The following is an 18,726-nucleotide window of genomic DNA, read 5'->3' as shown; positions in this document are numbered from 1 at the left end:
GCTGTGTGTTGTCCTATAAGACAAACTTTTATTTATAGAAATTAAATAAAAAAATATTGTGACTTAAATCTATCGTCGATAAATAATTGAATTAATTATAGTTATTGAATTTCAAGCTATCACAATATTCCTATTACTTGTAATGCATTATTATAATGCGTGTTAGACATTTTCGGGTAATTTTCTAACTAAAAGACTTTTTTTGCCAATCACCGCTCTATGATGCGCCAAAAAATTGGTCTTTATTCGCTTGCGTATGAAAAAAGCCCTCGATGGGCGCATCCTGCCGTTTTTATACGTGTTTTTTCTTCCATCCTTTCTTCTTCTTCTCCTGACATCCCTATTTTCTCGTATGTTTTGACAGGTCGTTGGGACCTGATCGTCCTTCCTTTATAAGGTTCCAACAATGCGCCTCCACCATATGTCCTTTGCCCTTTTATTTTTTTAAACATTTCTGTTTTATTTATCCTCCTAAAAGCTGTATTTTATACCTAAACATGCTCCTCTTCAAACATAATATCTTTCCAGTACATTCGAATAAGAGTACGATAAGTCCGGGGAAATAATCAAACGTAAAGTTACTTAACACAATAATTCAACCAATGTGATATATGATAAATAAGGATACGTCGAATAATGAATCCATTATTTTCCAGTTTTTTACAGTCATGTGTTTATTTTCACTCGCTCATTGTCTTTCTTTTTATTTTAATAAATATTATTTTCCGCATTACATCACTATTACACTGTTTTTACAACTACGCCCACAACATGTCATATTGGTTTATTTTACATTTTATTTTGCATTTACTTTTGTAAAAGTAAAAAAGTTGTTTTAGCTGTTGTGTTACTATTGTTGATTTGTTAGTGTAATTCATGGAGTTGTTTCATTAAATTATGGACATATTTTACGTACTGTCGTTTCATTGGACGTTGAGAATGAATCGAATGAAGTGTGGGGAATTAATTTTTAGCAGATTTGTTTATAAATATTGTATTCAGTATTTTGTAAGTTATCGGATCTGTTAACAGTGTGTAATAAATTAATATATTCGAAGTCATTAAAGAAACGGGTCGCTAGTAAACATTTCGGAAAATGTAAAACAAGCAACGTTCACAGTACAAAGTATTGTGCTGCAGCAAATAAGATGTTGAAAGCATTTTACTCATTTAGGCTCTTATTTATTTCATAAGTTATGGTATTGAAAAACTGTTAGATTAAGGCCAAGTTTTTAATTCTATTAGTTGTTAACGTTTTTGCGCAAATTGTAAGATTTGTTTTGTTCACACATATTTGTTTTTTTTTTTTTGCTAAACGCATAGGCTTTCATTTTGGTGTACATTCTTATTCCAAAATTAGTAGTACCCCATATCACTATGGATAACGTAAGGCAACACACCGGTCTTAAAAGTTAAAGTACCGATTTGAACGCAATATCCAAGCCATTAAGGCAGACAGACTGGGAAGAGGCAAAAAAAGGGTTAATAATTTAGTTGTGTCTTCTTTTAGGGAAATTTAAATACAAAAAAATCCAAATTTCCCGATATACATGCGATCGGTACTATTTCTGCTCCGAAGGAAGAGCACAAACATCGAAACGTAAATCAAAGAATTCAAAAACTGTGCTCATCAATAGAAAAAGAAAACAGTGTACAGGAATATTTTGAACTTCGGTGAAGATCACCGATCTTCCAATTTCTCGGAAGTTATTTATGTAGCTTTGCGCTTCTCTTCAGCAGGACAATTAATGTCTGGGTAGTAAAAACAGAACCAAATTGACGTGCGTTGACAACAGTCAATAATTTATTAGGCACAATAACGTTAACACGAAAAATGGTTATGGAAAAGCTATACAGATTGGTATATAGACGGTGTATAGAGTGATGCAAAAATTCAAAGCAGATCCCACCAACTATCATCAGTAACTCTGATGGTAAATTGGATAATTATCTTTGTGCAAACAAAAAAAAATCTTCAATTGCTGGTACCTTTACCGCTTAAGGTATCTTTGGTTTTTAATGTAAACAAATATTATGTCTATTGCAAGCCTCTCGATCCGTCTGCGAGTGTAAGAGTTTTGTAATCAAATAAATAGTAATCAAATGCAAATTTAGTCATTTACTACGAGAACATTTAGAACAATGATGTGAAAACAGAAACGAGTACTGCGAAACGCTTTCGAAAATAATATTATTCAAAATAACAAAATCTTTTGTCACAGTCTACAAATATGTCGACGCAAATTTTAACCGTTGGTGTATTTGTGTACGTTTTGCGTGAAGGAAAAAGCAAGATTCAAAATTGTAGAACCATTACTTGTTCTATTTTTAGATGTCCTTCCGCTTGTGTTATTAGTGTCATACCATCATCGCTATTTAGATTTAGTGTAGATTACTTATTGCGAGTGTGTTGTGATTAATTATTTTAGTTGTTTAGTGAGCTTGGGTAAAGTTTCGACAATTCGATAGGGATGAAAATCAAGATAAAAAAAAACGACCAATAAATGTGACAGTTGAAATTTGAGACAAATGTGGTGCAGGACAAAAATTATGCTTATTGGGAAACAGGATTTGGGTAAATATTATAAACTATACTAATTTTCTATTTTAAAACACAAACGCGGTAAACAGAAGCTAACATCACAGTTCAAAATTAATTAACAAATGAATCTTACAGATATAACATCTTTACAGATATTGCACCGTCTGCAGAAGCAACTCGCATTGGAACGGAAAATATACAAACGAATCAAAAACATTACAATATAGCAAAACCTAATTAATTGATTAATGTACTCAAAGCCCTATCTATTCATTTGACAATAATTTGACTTGGCATTTGAAAAACACTGCCCCGATGCAAACCTTAAGCTGGGTAAATACAAGCAGTAAAATTATCACACATATTCAAACATCCTCAAACTACCATAATAATTATTAATATACTTCACTTACATTACAGCTGCATCCGTTTAGCAGCATTTGTTCTGCCTTCTGTGAAAGGACATACAGTCATTTGCTTATTATTATTAGTTTAACACCATTTTACAATCACAATTGGCAATAAGATACATCGTACTATAGTGTACCTTCTTACCGATCTGCATTGTATTATATCATCATCATCATCAGTGCTATTTGTTGTTAAACTATTCCACTGGTTGAAGTCATACATAATTTATATCGCATTTTAAGACACGTGCATATTAATTTTTAAGTTCAAAGCATGTACAAAATCCAACAAAAAGTGGGTGTGCTGTTATCTGTTAACAGTGCGTTGAAATATTGATTTTAAATCATTTTGTAAGTTTTGAAAATTTCCTCCCATTTTGCTATGCTTATAACCTATCAAACAGCATAAAGTTGTCTTTTGTGGCACTTTTCGTGTTGTTTTTTTTAACGTAGTTTCAGGCACTGTTACGAGCGAATTGAAATCGCTAAAAAACTGCTCCATATCAATGTAAATAAAGTTTTTTTTTGCAAACATTTAGTGTACATTAAAAAAATAATTGTTTTCTTAAGGCATTACTTGGCAAACTATAATGCAAATTAGATGGACCAAGCAATTGAACCAGCTTCTTTTTACTATACCAGTCTCTATTGATGTTTCCGTGATTCAATTTGTTTTTTCTTTGTCATTGTTATATTTTTGTCATACACAGTGCTAGTTATGCCGAGAGGAATTGTCACGATTAATATTGAAGGAACTTACACTTCTACACCACAAGAAGTTTCACCATGTGCTGTTAATTTGTCACACGCTAAATACACTCTTACGAAAATTTGACTAATAAGCACACGAAAGCTTCATTGAATCATTACTATCGTAGAAAATTAATGTTATTAATATTATTATGTAGTTAAAGGAACAATCGATTATTTGTTTGCAATCGTTAGCTGCTACGCAATTATCAAATAAACTGCTTATGTGTACTGAAATTGTTGTTGTAAATCTTACAACACGTTTTTAAGCAACATTTCCTAACCGATGTTTGGAATGAACGGAAGGCACCCTTAGGGATGTAATAAATTATAAGGCTTGTTGAACGTTGTGCAGTTCGCGACGATCACCGTATTCGATTCTATGTTAATATTTTTTTTCTTTTAGACAGTTAAATTTTGAGCAGTAATCTTTTAAGTAGGAGCGTAACGTTATCTACCAAGTGAGAGTTGAAATAGTAATCGTACAATAAATATTAATATTTCTTACATACAAGCAGACCAGCTGCTGTCACAGAATTGTTCATCGTAGAAAAAAAAATCTTGGATCTTAAGGTGCTCATTGTTGAAGGTTAAACGTTGATTGTAGGGTTTGAAACTCTACCTGTTCACTTTTCGCCAAGCGTCTGTCGCCGCCCTCGTCGATAACTGACGTTGCTCACTGGGAAACTCACCATTCATCGTACTTCCATTGCTACTTCCCGTACCGATGCCACTGCTGGCAGAGGTAGGACGAACGTCCTTGTCAGGGCATTGATCCGTCGATTTGGTTCTATATTTGGCCGGTTTTTCCATTAATCGGGGGTTTTCCAACAGCAATTGATACAACTGATTGACCTGTATCTGCTGCTGCGGAGCCGGTTGCATCTTCTTCGGTGGAAGGACGGGATCTGCAGAAGCTTCCAACGAAGACGTCCGTAACGTCGATTCCGTCACTGAACTCGTGGGCTGCATGAACACCGGAAACGTTTGTGAATTTGGCATACGAGTTGCTATGTGAGCAGCATGGGCCGGAATACGATCGTCCCGGTGTACCGAATCAGCAACAGTTGGTTTACTAGCAGCAGCATCAACAATCAGTACAGCATTTGTTGCATTTACCGGCGGTATTGGTGGTGGAGGCTCTAATCGTGGATCATCATCAGGATCATGTGAATTTTGTGGTGATGATAAAATTATTGCATCGGATCGCCTCGACAGCTGGTACGGTTTATGGTGATGAAGTTCCTGATCGCTGGTGTGTTTTCGATTGAGCGAATTTAACAAACACTTCAAATCTTCTTGACTACCCCGATGTGCAGCATTTGTCGAGCCGGTAGCAGATGCACAATCACCACCAGTCCCAGAATCCTTTGAAGAAAGATCATCGTCTAAATCGTCTGAATCCAGCTCCGTCGAACGAACATTCGTTTTTGAAACCGCCGTATAGAATCCGGTGTGTTCACGCCCAATCGTACCACCGTCGGCACTCTCACCGTCATCGTCTACGTTGCTCGTTACCTCGCTGCTGCGTACCATAGGAATCAAATATTCGAAATAGCCAGCAGGAGTGGTAGAGGTGCCAACACCGCTGCGTACAATTAAATTTGGCTGATTTATCTCCATGCCGGTGGCAAGGTCCAGTTCTGTTTCTCCTGGACATCCACCAACTGAGCTACGTATCCGTTTCTGCATACGATACATACAAATAATCCAAACGAACGACGTTAGCAACACGCAAGCAATGAGTGCGATCACGATCGTCAACCAAGAGTTGAAAATGTTTGCATGTAACTGCATTTCTTCCTCTACCTCCGTACCATACACAGTGCCTACATCGCTTAAAACAGAACCATGCATATCTTCCGGACCATCAATGACAATCAATCGAGTCGACCCACTCTCTGTAGTAAAATCGTTCTCAAAACGGCATTCATATAATCCAGCATCGGTCATTTCCGTATCGACGATTACAAGCAGTTGACCTTCGCCCGTAATGAAATGACGTTCCGTCAAACCGATTGGCTCACCATCTTTCAACCAAAATATGACGGGTTTTGGCGTAGCAGCTACCTTGCACTCCAGCACGCTGGCTTTCCCAATTGCAATCTCTAGGTTCGTTACGGATCGACTTCCTTTTTGGTTCTCTAGCACTACAACCGATGCGTTGGCCCGAATAATTCCAGCTGGATTTTCTGCCGTACAGCTGTACACTCCCATGTCGACAAGTTGAACATTTAAAATGAGAAAAGCACCTTCATTCGGTATAACGTGCATACGTCGTTCCTTAGCAGCAGGAAAATCATTTCCACCATCTTTCTCCCAAGATATCTGTGGCTTTGGTTCGCCCATTGCCGCACAATCTAACCGGGCCACCTTTCCCGGCTCCACACTAATGTCCGACGGCGTCTTGCGAAACCTGGGATACGTACCAACGGTTATTTTCACTTTGGGCGAGTACACCACACCGAAGCTGTTGGTTATTATGCATTGGTATTTGCCGGCACCAGATTGCTGTATGTTGGGTATAATCAACTCCGTCGTACCAATCGTACCATTTTCATTATTTATCTGATGGATCGTATACTGGTCGGCAGGAAGTTCTAGGTTGTCCTGCTTCCACTTGAACGTCATTGGGTCGGCAGCTATCGATGTGGCTGTGCACACAAGCGAAACGTTAGTGCCCCGGATACCGATTTGAGATTTGGGTTCATCGATCAGATGAGGTTTAGGGGAATCATCTAGAAAATATAAATGGAAAAATTATATAATTTATTTAAATAATATGTATGACAAACATTTTCCGGTATATTACTTACAGCATGAAAAGTTACTAGGATGTAGTTCACGAATTAATCGATTTCGTAACCAAATCGGGTAGATACATTCGGCATCAATTTGAAACACCTCCTTCCGTTCTTTAATCCAGTGGTAAAACCACTCCAGCTTACAATCGCATATTAAGTTAGTCGAGTTCATAATTAAGTTCTATAATTTGAAATAAAAACAATCATTAGTTATTGTAAAATGGAACAGATCTTCCATAATTCAATAATCACCTTTAACCGTGGCGTATCCTTGAACGCGTTGATCTGTATTGATGAGATGTTATTTTGACTCATCTCCAACAATGTTAACGAATTCAGTCCCAGAAAGGCATTTCTACTGACTGACTTTATCTCGTTTGCATTCAAATACAGCCGTTCTAATTCGCTTAATCCCATAAATGGTCCTCGCATATCCTCGATCGTCCACGAGATGCGATTTCCGTTCAGATACAGTGTTTTTAACGATCTCGTTTCATTGAACGTTCCTTCACCGATCGCAGATATACGATTGCCTTGCAAATTCAACGTTTGCAAAACCGATAATTCCTCAAATGTGTAACGATCGAGCGATTCCAGCTGGTTGTACGAAAGATCCAAACTGATCAGTTTCGGTGTAAATTCCCATCCGGACTGTTCGATTTCAAGTATCCGATTATGTGCCAAACCTAGGTTGGTAAGACTGGTCAGATTAAAGAATCCGCCCTTCCGTATAGTAGTGATGCTGTTGTTATTCAGCTCAAGGATCGCTATCGCTAACAGTCCATGAAATACGCCAGCCATTAACGCTGGAATGCGATTGTTGTTGAGCTTGAGACTTTTAAGTTGATTTAAATTCTGAAAGGTTAGACTTTGCACTTCCTCTAACCCATTGCTGCTAATTTCTCTGTAAATATATTTCAATTGTAAACAGAAGAAAAATTGTTATAATATCGGGTACAAATATAACTTTCAATGTATGTAGATTAATTTGCAATAATACTTACAGCCTTTTCAACGATTGCAATCGATCAAATGTACCTTTAGTAAGCGTACTCAGTTTGTTGAAGTTCAAGTTCAAATACTGTAGATTGTTCTTCACCGGAAACGAGCTGTACAGAACCTCCTGTATAGCGTTACGCGATAGATCGAGAAACTTCAACGATGGCAGCCCCGCCAACGCTTCCATATCGATAGTTTCGATTTCATTGTTGCTCACATACAGCTTTGTAAGATTTCTAACGCCCCTCAAAATCGGCAAACGTTGCAAACGATTGTTGTTTATGTTTCTGCAAATGATTGGATGAGAAAAAAAAACAATGTTTAATATGTGCTGATGGGGCTAAAAAGTAATTACAATATATTTGTTAACTGTTACACTTACAACTCTTGCAGCTTGCGAAGGTCAGCTAATTGCGCCGAAATTGTTTCGTGGCTCAAATGGTTGGATGCCAGATCACTGTAAAAGAAAGAAAAAATAAACAACAGAAATTAAAAAAAAACGATTATGAAGCGGTATTAGATAACAATAGCAATGAAGGTGATTATAAATCAATCATGTTTGTTTTAATCTTCAAACGTGAAGCGTGGATTGTCCCAAATGAGTCGCAATTCTCGCACATTGTCTTGAAGTTAAAAAAATTTAACCTATATAAAGGTTTGTTTAAACCATTTTAGACATTTTTTTACTAATACAGTATAACACCATTTCTATTTGAATCTTATCTAAAACATCACATGTTTTGATTTACCGAAACGTTGTGGATGGATTGTTGAAAAATAAACAAAACACGTTTAGTCAATATAATCATCACCAGTAACGTAACAGTTTGCCGATAAGATAAGCACAGAAAAAGGTGTGTTCTGCCTAACGGAATAGAAACCGTCACGTTTGGTACGCAAAAAACAGGCGAAATATCATTCGCTTTAGGCGTGATAAGAAGATTGAAGGATTGAAAGATATGTTTGAAAACAAAATGTTACTGCTTCAGGCACCCCCACACCATCCATGATCCATTTAATTCTAACTGTTGATATGTTTTTTCTCTCTCTCTCAAGTCCCAAAGTTCCTAAAAAAACATTATTAGGTTAAAATTATTATTCGGTATATTAAGTAAAACTTAACTAAAAAAAACCCCAACGTTATTATATTCAACGATTATCACAACATGTTTAGTGTTTTAAAAGATTCACATGATTTATGGCCGTGGGAACTGACAGACCGAGGCTATCTGTGACAAAACTTTATCATCAGGGGTTTTTTTTTCAACAAAGATGGAGTCAAATTTGATAAATGAAGTGACTTACTAATGAACCCTCAATGTAAATTATCAAACGCTTTGATTATTTCCTAGATAACGAAGGTACTATTTTGTCAATGAACTATCATTAAAATGTCATACCACATTCCATAACGTAAATGATCATCAGGTTGTGCGCAATTATATGATCACTCAATAAAATACAATGATGCACGAAAAGTTACAGTGAAAATGTAATGAGAAGCTTTTTTTATACTCAACAAAAAACCCCTCCGCGCAATCAGAAATGGATTTACGTGACACGAATAAAACTTGTTCCGTTTGTACAATAATACCAACAGAGCTAGCAGGCACACATGCGTACATCTTGGCACCAGGCAGACTGATCCGTTTTGTTTCCACGGTAGTTGAGGTTGTTGTGAGAGTTGCACTAATGCGCACAACAAACTTGCATTTGCATTGCTTCGCTCAGTGCGGAGTAAAACCTTGCCTCATCCTACCGATCCGTTTCGACTATCTGCTCTGGCCACATTCATGAATGGTCGAGCTTCACCTTTATCGCCCGTACGAACCTCAGCCCAGCCTCATAGCTTGATCGGAACACGCTCGTGTTCAGAGAACCCGTCAGCCTGCGGAACTAACACGTGTGTAGGCGATGACTGAGTGGTATGCAATTACGCTGAGGTAATGCAAGAGTAGAGAATGCACATGCGCGGGAGGACACATCATTATTTATTTGCAACAAGCGGGAGAGGGTTTTCCTCACCACAGCTGCATATTAAACTTGTTTCGCATGATGACTTCAACGATGGAGACAATCGGTCTAATCAATCCGCAGGTGGTATTTCAAATGCAAAAGACGGGATAGAAAGCACGAGATGGAACTCGTAATGGAAAAAAATGCATAATTGAATTTCAATGAAAAAAAAATTATGAATAAGACAAGTAATTTTTTTATAAAAAAAAACGATATTAAAATGGCTATCCTAATCAAATCAAAATTAAATTAATCTTTTGAAAAAAAAATCTTTTCAAAAACACAACAAACATAAGGTTAATCTTGTTTTTTCGGTTAACAAACCGTTTTGCAAAATCCGATTTCTAGTGAATATTAAATTCCTCCATAAAAACCATAATCGATACACACCCACATTCCATTCACAGTGTTTGGTGTTTAGTTTTGGTGTGCAAAATATAAGTGCAACTCAACCAGCTGACCACGATCACCGTATGGATGCTGGGTGTGGTATGATCAATTTTTAAGAAGAAAAAAAAAACACGACACACACAACAACTTCTGCTGGTAGAAGAAAAAAAAACGCAACAAGAAACAGCTCAGTTAAAGCCGTTTTCGATTAGTCACACTGTTTGTTCCGCACTGGTCACCACCAGGCCGGTTTCTGTTGTATCGCGTGAAGGTTTAACGCTAGGACATTGATAACCGTTAGACGGTGGTGGCTAACTAAATGGTCAATTTGCAAAAATCGTACACAAGCGTTCCGTGCGACGATACGATCACCGGTTTCTTACCCGACCGTTACCCAACGATATGAGCCCTACGAAAGGGACAAGTTCCTACGATACATGTACGGAAATTTACGTAATGTAAAACGTTGGAAACGCGCAGAAGCAAGAACTGTTTCTCGATCATTCAGGAATAGGATTTTTGGAGACACTATTGGTTTATGTACACAAATCCCAGTTAAAAGTAAAGAAAGAAAATTTCAAACATCGATCACTACATCTGACTTTGCAAATAAACGCAACTTTATCTCTCCATAGCGAGTCTATTTATCAACAAAATTATGATTACGATCGCACACAATTGGTTCCATTTTGCTTCGTTCGCACACATGCACGTCCGTCTAGCAGAAGAGAAAGATTATCTAAATCAAGGTGTTTGCAAATTTTACGCTTTTACCTTTGCATTATTTCCAATATTTTTTTTTCTACACCAGCAACCAGGATGTGATAACAAAAATTGAAATTACTGGTGTTGCAATGCTCCAGTCCAGTGCGAAATATGCTTTATCTATCAAAACATAGATAGAATACAATCAATCAAAAGTAAGGGTTACAGACTGTTACCCATCGTCACTGGTTCGCCATAAATAAACATTTTAAATGGACTTTGTATTTGACATGTTTTTTTTTGTAAAGTAATTTAATTATTTTAGTAATATATAGTAATATGTTGTAAATGTAATAAGAACCCTCTTTTTATAACATATGAATTAATAAAACTTAGTTCCGATGAGTTCAGATGAGATTCGATTCACCGTCCTTCGATGCGCCAGACTGAGCGGCGACGCACTCGGCCACTCAACCGCCCACAGGCAATAAAACAAAAAAGCCATTTAAAAAAAAAACAGTCCGACAAACGAGCCCCACAAATATAATCTAAATTATATTTCTAGAGTAATAAAAGTATTTCTTTGCCTTTGATCTTGATGCTATATTCGACCCTTTTACAAACTACCCAGCTACCTATCGAACACCTATCGACGCAAGTTCGTCTCGGGATCGTGTTTGTAGCATAGATAAAGTGTACGAGAGTTGTAAAGCAAATAAATACTTGCCACCTATCTTATCGTGCTTATCAAACCAACCAGCAATAGAACGATAATTGGTAAATCAAATGTTACTGTACCGTGTAGGTAGTTCATTGTGTTGGTTAAGTTTGGAAGTAGCTTAACAACAAGCTTTTAAAAAATACAATATACAAGTATTAAAACAAAAAGAAAATTTTAAGTAGTGATGAAAACTTACAAAAAAATCTTATAAATGATATTCTATGATCGGCACGTACGCCTATCTCTCTTTATCAAATGTTTAACATTAGAATTATCAAGCGTATTAAGCGTTTTTCGTTCGTGGTTAATTGTTAAAAAAATTCAAAGAGTTGGATTATATTGTATTGTTTATTGGAGAACTCACAATTGAATATCTATGTAAAATTCATGTTTCAATTACTTTAGGATTGTTTAATCCCAAAAAAATGTAACAAAAAAGAAGCGTTCCAATCAAAATAACTGGTCCTGTAGTTCTAGTCTTAACAATATATTTATTCTACAAATTAATAAAGTGTTGCTTCCATTTATCTTACTTCGTCGTGCAGCTTTCCAAATCGTAGAATGATGGATGTGTAAACATCAATATGTTTCATGCGATTGTGTGACCATTGAATTGATGCTATTCATTCGATTGTTATAATGCTCCAACAAATACTAGATACGAAAGACGAGCCAGATAGTTCACTTGACTTGCTTTCGTCGGTCTCATCGGCAACTATCGAAGCCCATTGCACGCAATGCTCTTATCACGTTACGAAGAATGACACCCAGCCTGAATAGCTCCATTATCGATCATCAACAGCATAAATAGACAACTGTAAAACAGTAAACCATCGTGGTGAGCGCAGTTTTCCAAATAGAATGCAAACAAACTGATCGATCGATTGAAACCCCTTTTCTGGGGATGGCAAACGATCGGCGATAAAAAAAAATTGTGCCCGTTTCTTGGAAAGCCGCCTGTGCAAACACACCCGTAGAAAAATGATTCGTTGCGATAAGAGAGAAACCGTCCGGTATAAGCCAACCTCCTTCATTTCCTCCTTCGCCTCGTCTTTCAAACTACACAACAACCGCACACTAATGTTGGTACATAATTTATCGAAACTAGGAAAGTTAATGTTATAACCCCGAGCTAACATTCCAATACAATTCGGTCGTTCTAAAATTGCTGATAAGCAATCGGATAGCGGCAGTATGTGCCCATTTGGAAGTGCGTATTATATATGTTCAAGTATCAGTGAACGTCGATTCATCACCAATAAACATCCGCAAAACGTTTTTAAAACGAAAAAAAAAGCATTCTTCACCCATTTGTACATAGAAAATGATCTGTAAAAGCTTTCAAAAAATCAAACTTACCCAATAAATTATGATATCATCTTTAGAAGGTAAAGGTTGTAAGGAACGCACCGGAAACCATCGTTCCAAACATGAACAAAATTGTTTCCTTAACTTCAGGGTGTTATAGAAAAGTGCCGCCAGCTCGTCATTGCTCTTCAATAGAGTAACACTAGCGCACACTAACTAGGTGGATGGCAATTGCGCCTAGTGTCAACATTCATGTTGAAAAACCTTCGATAGGAAATCGAAGCCATACGTGTTTCTGGTAACATCAGTTGGCTTTATTTTACTCTGCGTGTCATTTTAGCCGTGGGTGCAACTTCAACAACGACGAGAATTTTCAAACGTCGAGTGGGTGGGCAGAGAACTGCGATAAGCCTCCTACAAAGTAGAACAAATGCATATGCGAGTCAAGGATAGATCTGCATTTTCAGTTGTTTGGAGTGTAAACATTTAAAACGCAATTTGCTGAATCAAACGAAATGAAATATGTTTGTTTGTGATTTATTATTTCCATTTTATTGTTTATCGAATGGATCTTTAGTGTAGGCAATGCATCAATATTTCTTTTCTTTTCTAGCTCAAAAGCAGATATTTTTTAAATATTTGCTTAACGAAACTTTATCGTTTCACAATACTTATCGAATTCCTTGATAGTTCTCAGTAGTGTTTCAAGAAACGTGGATTACAGATAAAATACTAAGTCGGTGACTAAGTAACGGTCGTTTTGAAATCGAATGACCTATAATAAAATGATGCTATAATTTAGACTTATCAAAAACGTAATACATTAAGCTTAGGCATACAGTATAAAAAACTGTATAAACAGATTTGCTATTATGCTTGTATCAATATGGTTGACTATAAGCCTAGCTATCATTATTTAATGGGATGTGTTTGGTGTTTGTTTTGAAATTGAATAAAGTTTTAGCAGAAATTCATCGACAACTCTCCAAGGTTTCGGAGGTGGATTCGTCACTTTAAAAATGGTGATTTCGATGTTGCTTATTTTCTTCATGAGAGAATGTTAAAACCCCGTTGAAGTCACTAAATTGATGTATCATCAAGTGATTGGTACCAATTCGGGATATTGTGAGTTGTGAAAATCGGGCAAAACCATCACTTACAAATCAAATGGTACAGATAATCGACCGTCTTAGCAAAGGAAAAATGATTCTGAATCATGCCTTTATTGGTGGATCGTTTCAAAAGAAAAGGAGATTTTTCGACTAGAAATTCGCTATTTGGCAGACAACTTGGAAAAAACCGATTTGATTTATTTCAAATCAAATTACTATAAATATAATAAATCTTCCAACAAAACGATCATTACTTAATAACGCACCGGAATATGCAAAAGTCCTCATTAACATTAAAAAAGGAGGTTATCTAAGGAATTCTCCGAATGTATTATAGAATTCTACATAATTCTACAATTCTAGAATATCAATTCTACTATTCTTCAATTCAACAAATTTACGTAATACATCATTATGAGTCGTCTGTTCTGTTCTTATACACGTTCTTAACATTCTTAAAACATATTCTTCAAACATTGTTTCTCACAGCAAACACATCTGACGTGTTGAAAACTCCTATCGTTTCTATTATACAGTCAAGAACACAGACAGCACCACTTCCGGCGATGCATTTTAAATTAGACGAGCAAAGCGTAAACGAAACCAGCGGTACGTATTGTCTAGAAAAAACTCAAACAGATCACCCAGAGCCCTTCAATCAACAACAAGCCCCATGCCTCGCCGATCTTAAGCAAAAGGAGAGATTCTATCGTATCGATGCGCTGATTGATCGATTTGGGATGTTGATGTTTGGTAACTACATTGAACAGTGGATTGCATCCAATCTTCGCATTTTGACTGAAGAGCGATATATGCATGTGCATCAATCGTTTATAGTTACTAAGTGCAATGAATAATCTCGAAAGACAAGAACAGGACGGGAGACACTTAGATTACACCGTAAGTCACGTAAACGAGACGTGGAAAAATGATGTCAGATAGTCGTTACGATGCAGTTGATAAGATGCACAAAAAAGGGACAAAAGTCTTTGTTCTCTTAGCAACAGATTTATATGGAAAAAAATGTTTTATGTGGTGATTTGAAATAAATTTGTAAAAGTATAAACGAGGTACTGTTTGTTTCATTTTTTAATCGATACTATACCAGCCATGTCTGCTTGGAAATATTTATGGCAAAATTATGCAATTTTCATTCAGTTCTGCTCGCTGCAGACGAATCAAAATCGATCAAACTTTCGTTTCTGTAGCATAAGCATACATCTGCTTCTCTAGAGGAATTCACGGACAATATTTATCCATTTGTTCTGACTGCAGATAGCACGAACGCTTTATGAGAGCTATGCCTTGCCGATTTGGTCTAATCCACCAAGTGTCGAGGATCGAATTTCATCTAGAACGAATGAAGTAGTGTAATTTGAATAAATATAATGAATCTGTTTCATAATAAAAATGTGGTATATGACTCGTCTAATCTAGTGGGGTCATTAAGCGAAGTAAGAGCGAAGTTCCAGGAACTAATTTTCTAACCGCGACTTCCTCCTGAAGTTGACACATTTGACAGGTTAGAAGTGCGTTCGCGTGTTAACCACGGTCGAAGACCTTTTCCATTAATAGGCAAAAGATCTTCCCCGGTCGATTAAGCATTTCCGAAACAGGTTTAAATTTTCCACATCTTTGGGACACTGCGACCTTTAAGAAACGTGAATTTTTCCTCCACTTGTATGATGGATTGCATTTTGCCCGGAACGAGTCGCAACTAGTCCCCCGGTCCCCCCAGTGCTCCATCCTGCAGGCTCATCCCAAAACGGTTTTTTTTTGCACGACGCTTCTGGTGCCGGAAATGTCACCGGCTCAGCTCATCCATTAATTTGTCCATATGCATATTGGCATTCCGGCGACGGCGGTAAAATGTGTGCCGAGAAAGTGCATGGAAAAGCGCATGACAGGCTTGAAGAGAATCTTTCCACACGGGAAGATTGCATTTTTGGCACACTGAGGGACCGTGATGGAGTTTCTAGCCCCTGCTGTTCGCGCTAGCCGAAAGATCTGCGGTGCGCCGGGTGACACTACTACTTCGTCAGGAAAGTACAACCGACTCCGACTAGTGGTGGCCTTTTAAGGGTCGGGCGTCGGGGTCGTCGGGTTTGAAGCGTTTGTTATATTAATAAATCAAACCGTTCCAACCGTTCAAAGGAACGATCCCTCCGGACGATCTTCGTCATAGGACGGCAGTGAGTATGAGGTGGACGATATTATGGTGTAAGAAGCATTCCGTCGACTAATGGATGTTTAAAAAACGGTGAATCCGAGACACGACACGACTTGGCGGAAAATTTGAATCCACCCAAGTCGATCTTTCATCCACCTTCCCCTAGCGCTGTGAGGTTTGCTTCAACCTTCACACCCGTCACAAGTATACTTACAGATTATCCACCCAGCGCGGCATCGGGAACAGCGTCTTCAGGTTCTTCTTCGAGCAATCGATGGCATTTCCCAGGCAGGGGCAATGTCTCTGACCAAAGTTGCAAAAGTTGGTGTCATCCTCGCCATCGTCTGCCGCGACAAATGCTCGACCGTACCGACACAGCGACAGGCAAATGCCAACGGCAAGGATGGTGGCAATTAATCGGAGCATTTTTATTTTTACTTTACCACCGTTCCGTTTTTCCTCCCGTGTATATATGTAGCTTCCCTGCTACCGACGTGTACGGGGGGGGCGGATCGCGTGATCCTCACCAGCTCTGCTGCACGTATCAATTCACCGACACACGGTGAGGTAGACTTTTCTTAACGATTTGATCTCTCCCTCTCTTGCTCACACAATTTCTCTTTGTTTTACAATCGTTCTACCTCACAGACGGTGATTTCGTTGCGTGAAAAGCAGTACATATCGTTTATCGCATAAAAACAAACATCGGCACACAACTATGTTTAGGTCATCGGAATGGACCGAGATTTGACAATTTGCATCACACACTGCAACATCCATCGGACAAACACACACGCGCAGTACTTCATTTCACCTTGCTTCTTCATGCATTACTTAACCGAAACACAAGTTTCACAATTTTCGCACACCCAGATTTCACTTTCTTTACCAATTTCTGTCACTGTAAAGACTTTTTAATCCACCGGACAGAAGGATAAGTCTGTCGTCCTTTGTCATTAAAAAAGGAATCCATTGCACAATATAGTAGGGAAAGGTATAATTTCTTATCGTTCGCTGTCAGCTGTTTTATTTAGCGCACAACTAAGTAGGCCAATTCAACAGAGATACATTTATGTTCTGTGTGAATGTTGTTCTTCCTCCAACTGTTTGGGAAACGTGCTTACATAAATGAAATATTCAAACACTTTTCCTCCGTACATCCGTAGGCATCAGGATGGTAATTGGAAACTATCCCTGTTTGCGCTATCGCCTATCCTGGTGTGTTCTTCCACGCGTGAAGATCCGTCTCCGTTTCCCGGAAAACTCCCGGACCGTGGAAACTGCGTGCGTCCCGAGCTATTACGCCACAGCGCGCTCCTTTGCAGACGGTTCTCTACGCACTTTCCTTCCTCTCGCTCTCTCTCTCTCGCGCGCGCAAGCTAAAATGGGATAAAATGGGGTTTTGTTTTGTTGCTTCACGATTCCATATGCATCCGACGTTTGTCATTCTACGGGGAACCCAACAGTCTCGCACGCAGACGATGCTTTCTCTTTATCTCGTTTTGCTCCGTCGGACGCTGGTTTATGGTTGCGGCACACCACGCAACACGAGATCAAAACACACCACACTCCCACACTACCGTACGCCCACGCTAAGCGCGCCTGTGCGCGCACCAACACACCACCAAAAAACCAGCAGAACAAACGCGTCGGCTGTGTCACACAACGGGGGGAAACACCCCACACTCTGTTCGACCGAACGGTGTTTGATTAATTTTTTGGGGGGCCTTTTTTGTTGTTGTTATTGTTGTCCCTTAACCACTAGTAAACACACACACACACACGCACACCAGCAAGCTGGTTCAGCAATTGCATCTCTGCACCATGGGCATGATGCTGTGCAGCCATGCTGTGTGCTTTCTGCTTCTATTTCTGCCCCTTTTTTTATGTTACGAGTGCGCCAATCGTTTACTTTTCTTCATTTACCGATTATGGTAACACATCCGATACGGGGATACCGTGTGCGTCTGCTGTGGGTTACACACCACCGTCAAACCCAACACACATAACAAATGGGAGATTTTTTTCCGCTTTTATCACTATTTCTAATGCTTTCCGTTTATGTAAGCGTGGAATTGATCACATGTAGGCACAATTTTCTTCACTATCACCGTGCTGGACCACTTACCCAATCGTAAAGGTTAAGAATTTGTGGTGAAAAATCAATTCAAAAAGTCACACTTTTCGCGCTACACCAACGAGCAATCCCAGACGACACAGCGCACTTATAGCATATCATACGGCGCAAACAACAAAAAAACCAACACACCACCACCGACTCGTTTGGCGCTCTGATGTTTTTACCCTGTTCGATATATCTTCGCACTCTCTCACCGCGTCGATATACTGTACCGTTGCCTATTTTTCTCGCTCTCTCAGCATAGCTTGCTTGGGACGGTACGCACCACACTTCGAACGGCAGCATAAAGTCAACTGTCAAAATAAACGCGTATATTTCTCTTCATTCGCTCGCGCTCGCTCTCTCTCTCTCTTTGCAACGGCAAGGCACACAAACACGTACGCTCGTACGGGGAAAAACGAACCGTACGACAGCAGCGTCAAGAACGAAGTGAATATCTCGAATGCTGCGTTGTTGTGTTGTGCCCCACCGGTTCTTCGCGTCGGTGGCGTAGTGCGTGTTGTTTTCTTTTCCGGATATACAGTGTGTTACGTGCTTGTGTGGACATGGAGAAAAGATTCTTACTACGCACGTTTTGAGAGAATAGCAAAGGGTGGAAAGAGAGAGAGAACTTTAAGGGTGTTTAGGTATAATTTTTGTTTAATAATGTTGAAATAGAA

General features: G+C 38.5%; 1 protein-coding gene across 1 annotated transcript; it reads right to left on the bottom strand.

The window, feature by feature from the left end:
- Window positions 1-3,000: 3,000 nt before the first annotated feature.
- On the bottom strand, window positions 3,001-18,607 carry LOC125762518 (leucine-rich repeats and immunoglobulin-like domains protein 3). Its single transcript, XM_049424685.1, has 6 exons — window positions 16,142-18,607; window positions 7,888-7,962; window positions 7,511-7,792; window positions 6,759-7,410; window positions 6,519-6,687; window positions 3,001-6,440 (listed from the first exon to the last, which is right to left on the bottom strand). Exons 1-6 carry the CDS (start codon window positions 16,351-16,353, stop codon window positions 4,321-4,323), a joined length of 3,510 nt encoding a protein of 1,169 aa, XP_049280642.1. The 5' UTR covers window positions 16,354-18,607; the 3' UTR covers window positions 3,001-4,320.
- Between the last annotated feature and the right edge of the window lie 119 nt (window positions 18,608-18,726).

This window comes from Anopheles funestus, chromosome 2RL, assembly GCF_943734845.2.
Source record: "Anopheles funestus chromosome 2RL, idAnoFuneDA-416_04, whole genome shotgun sequence".
Lineage (NCBI taxonomy): Eukaryota > Metazoa > Arthropoda > Insecta > Diptera > Culicidae > Anopheles > Anopheles funestus.
Note: the sequence above shows the minus strand (reverse complement) of the source record. Positions and strands in the feature narration are given on the sequence as shown.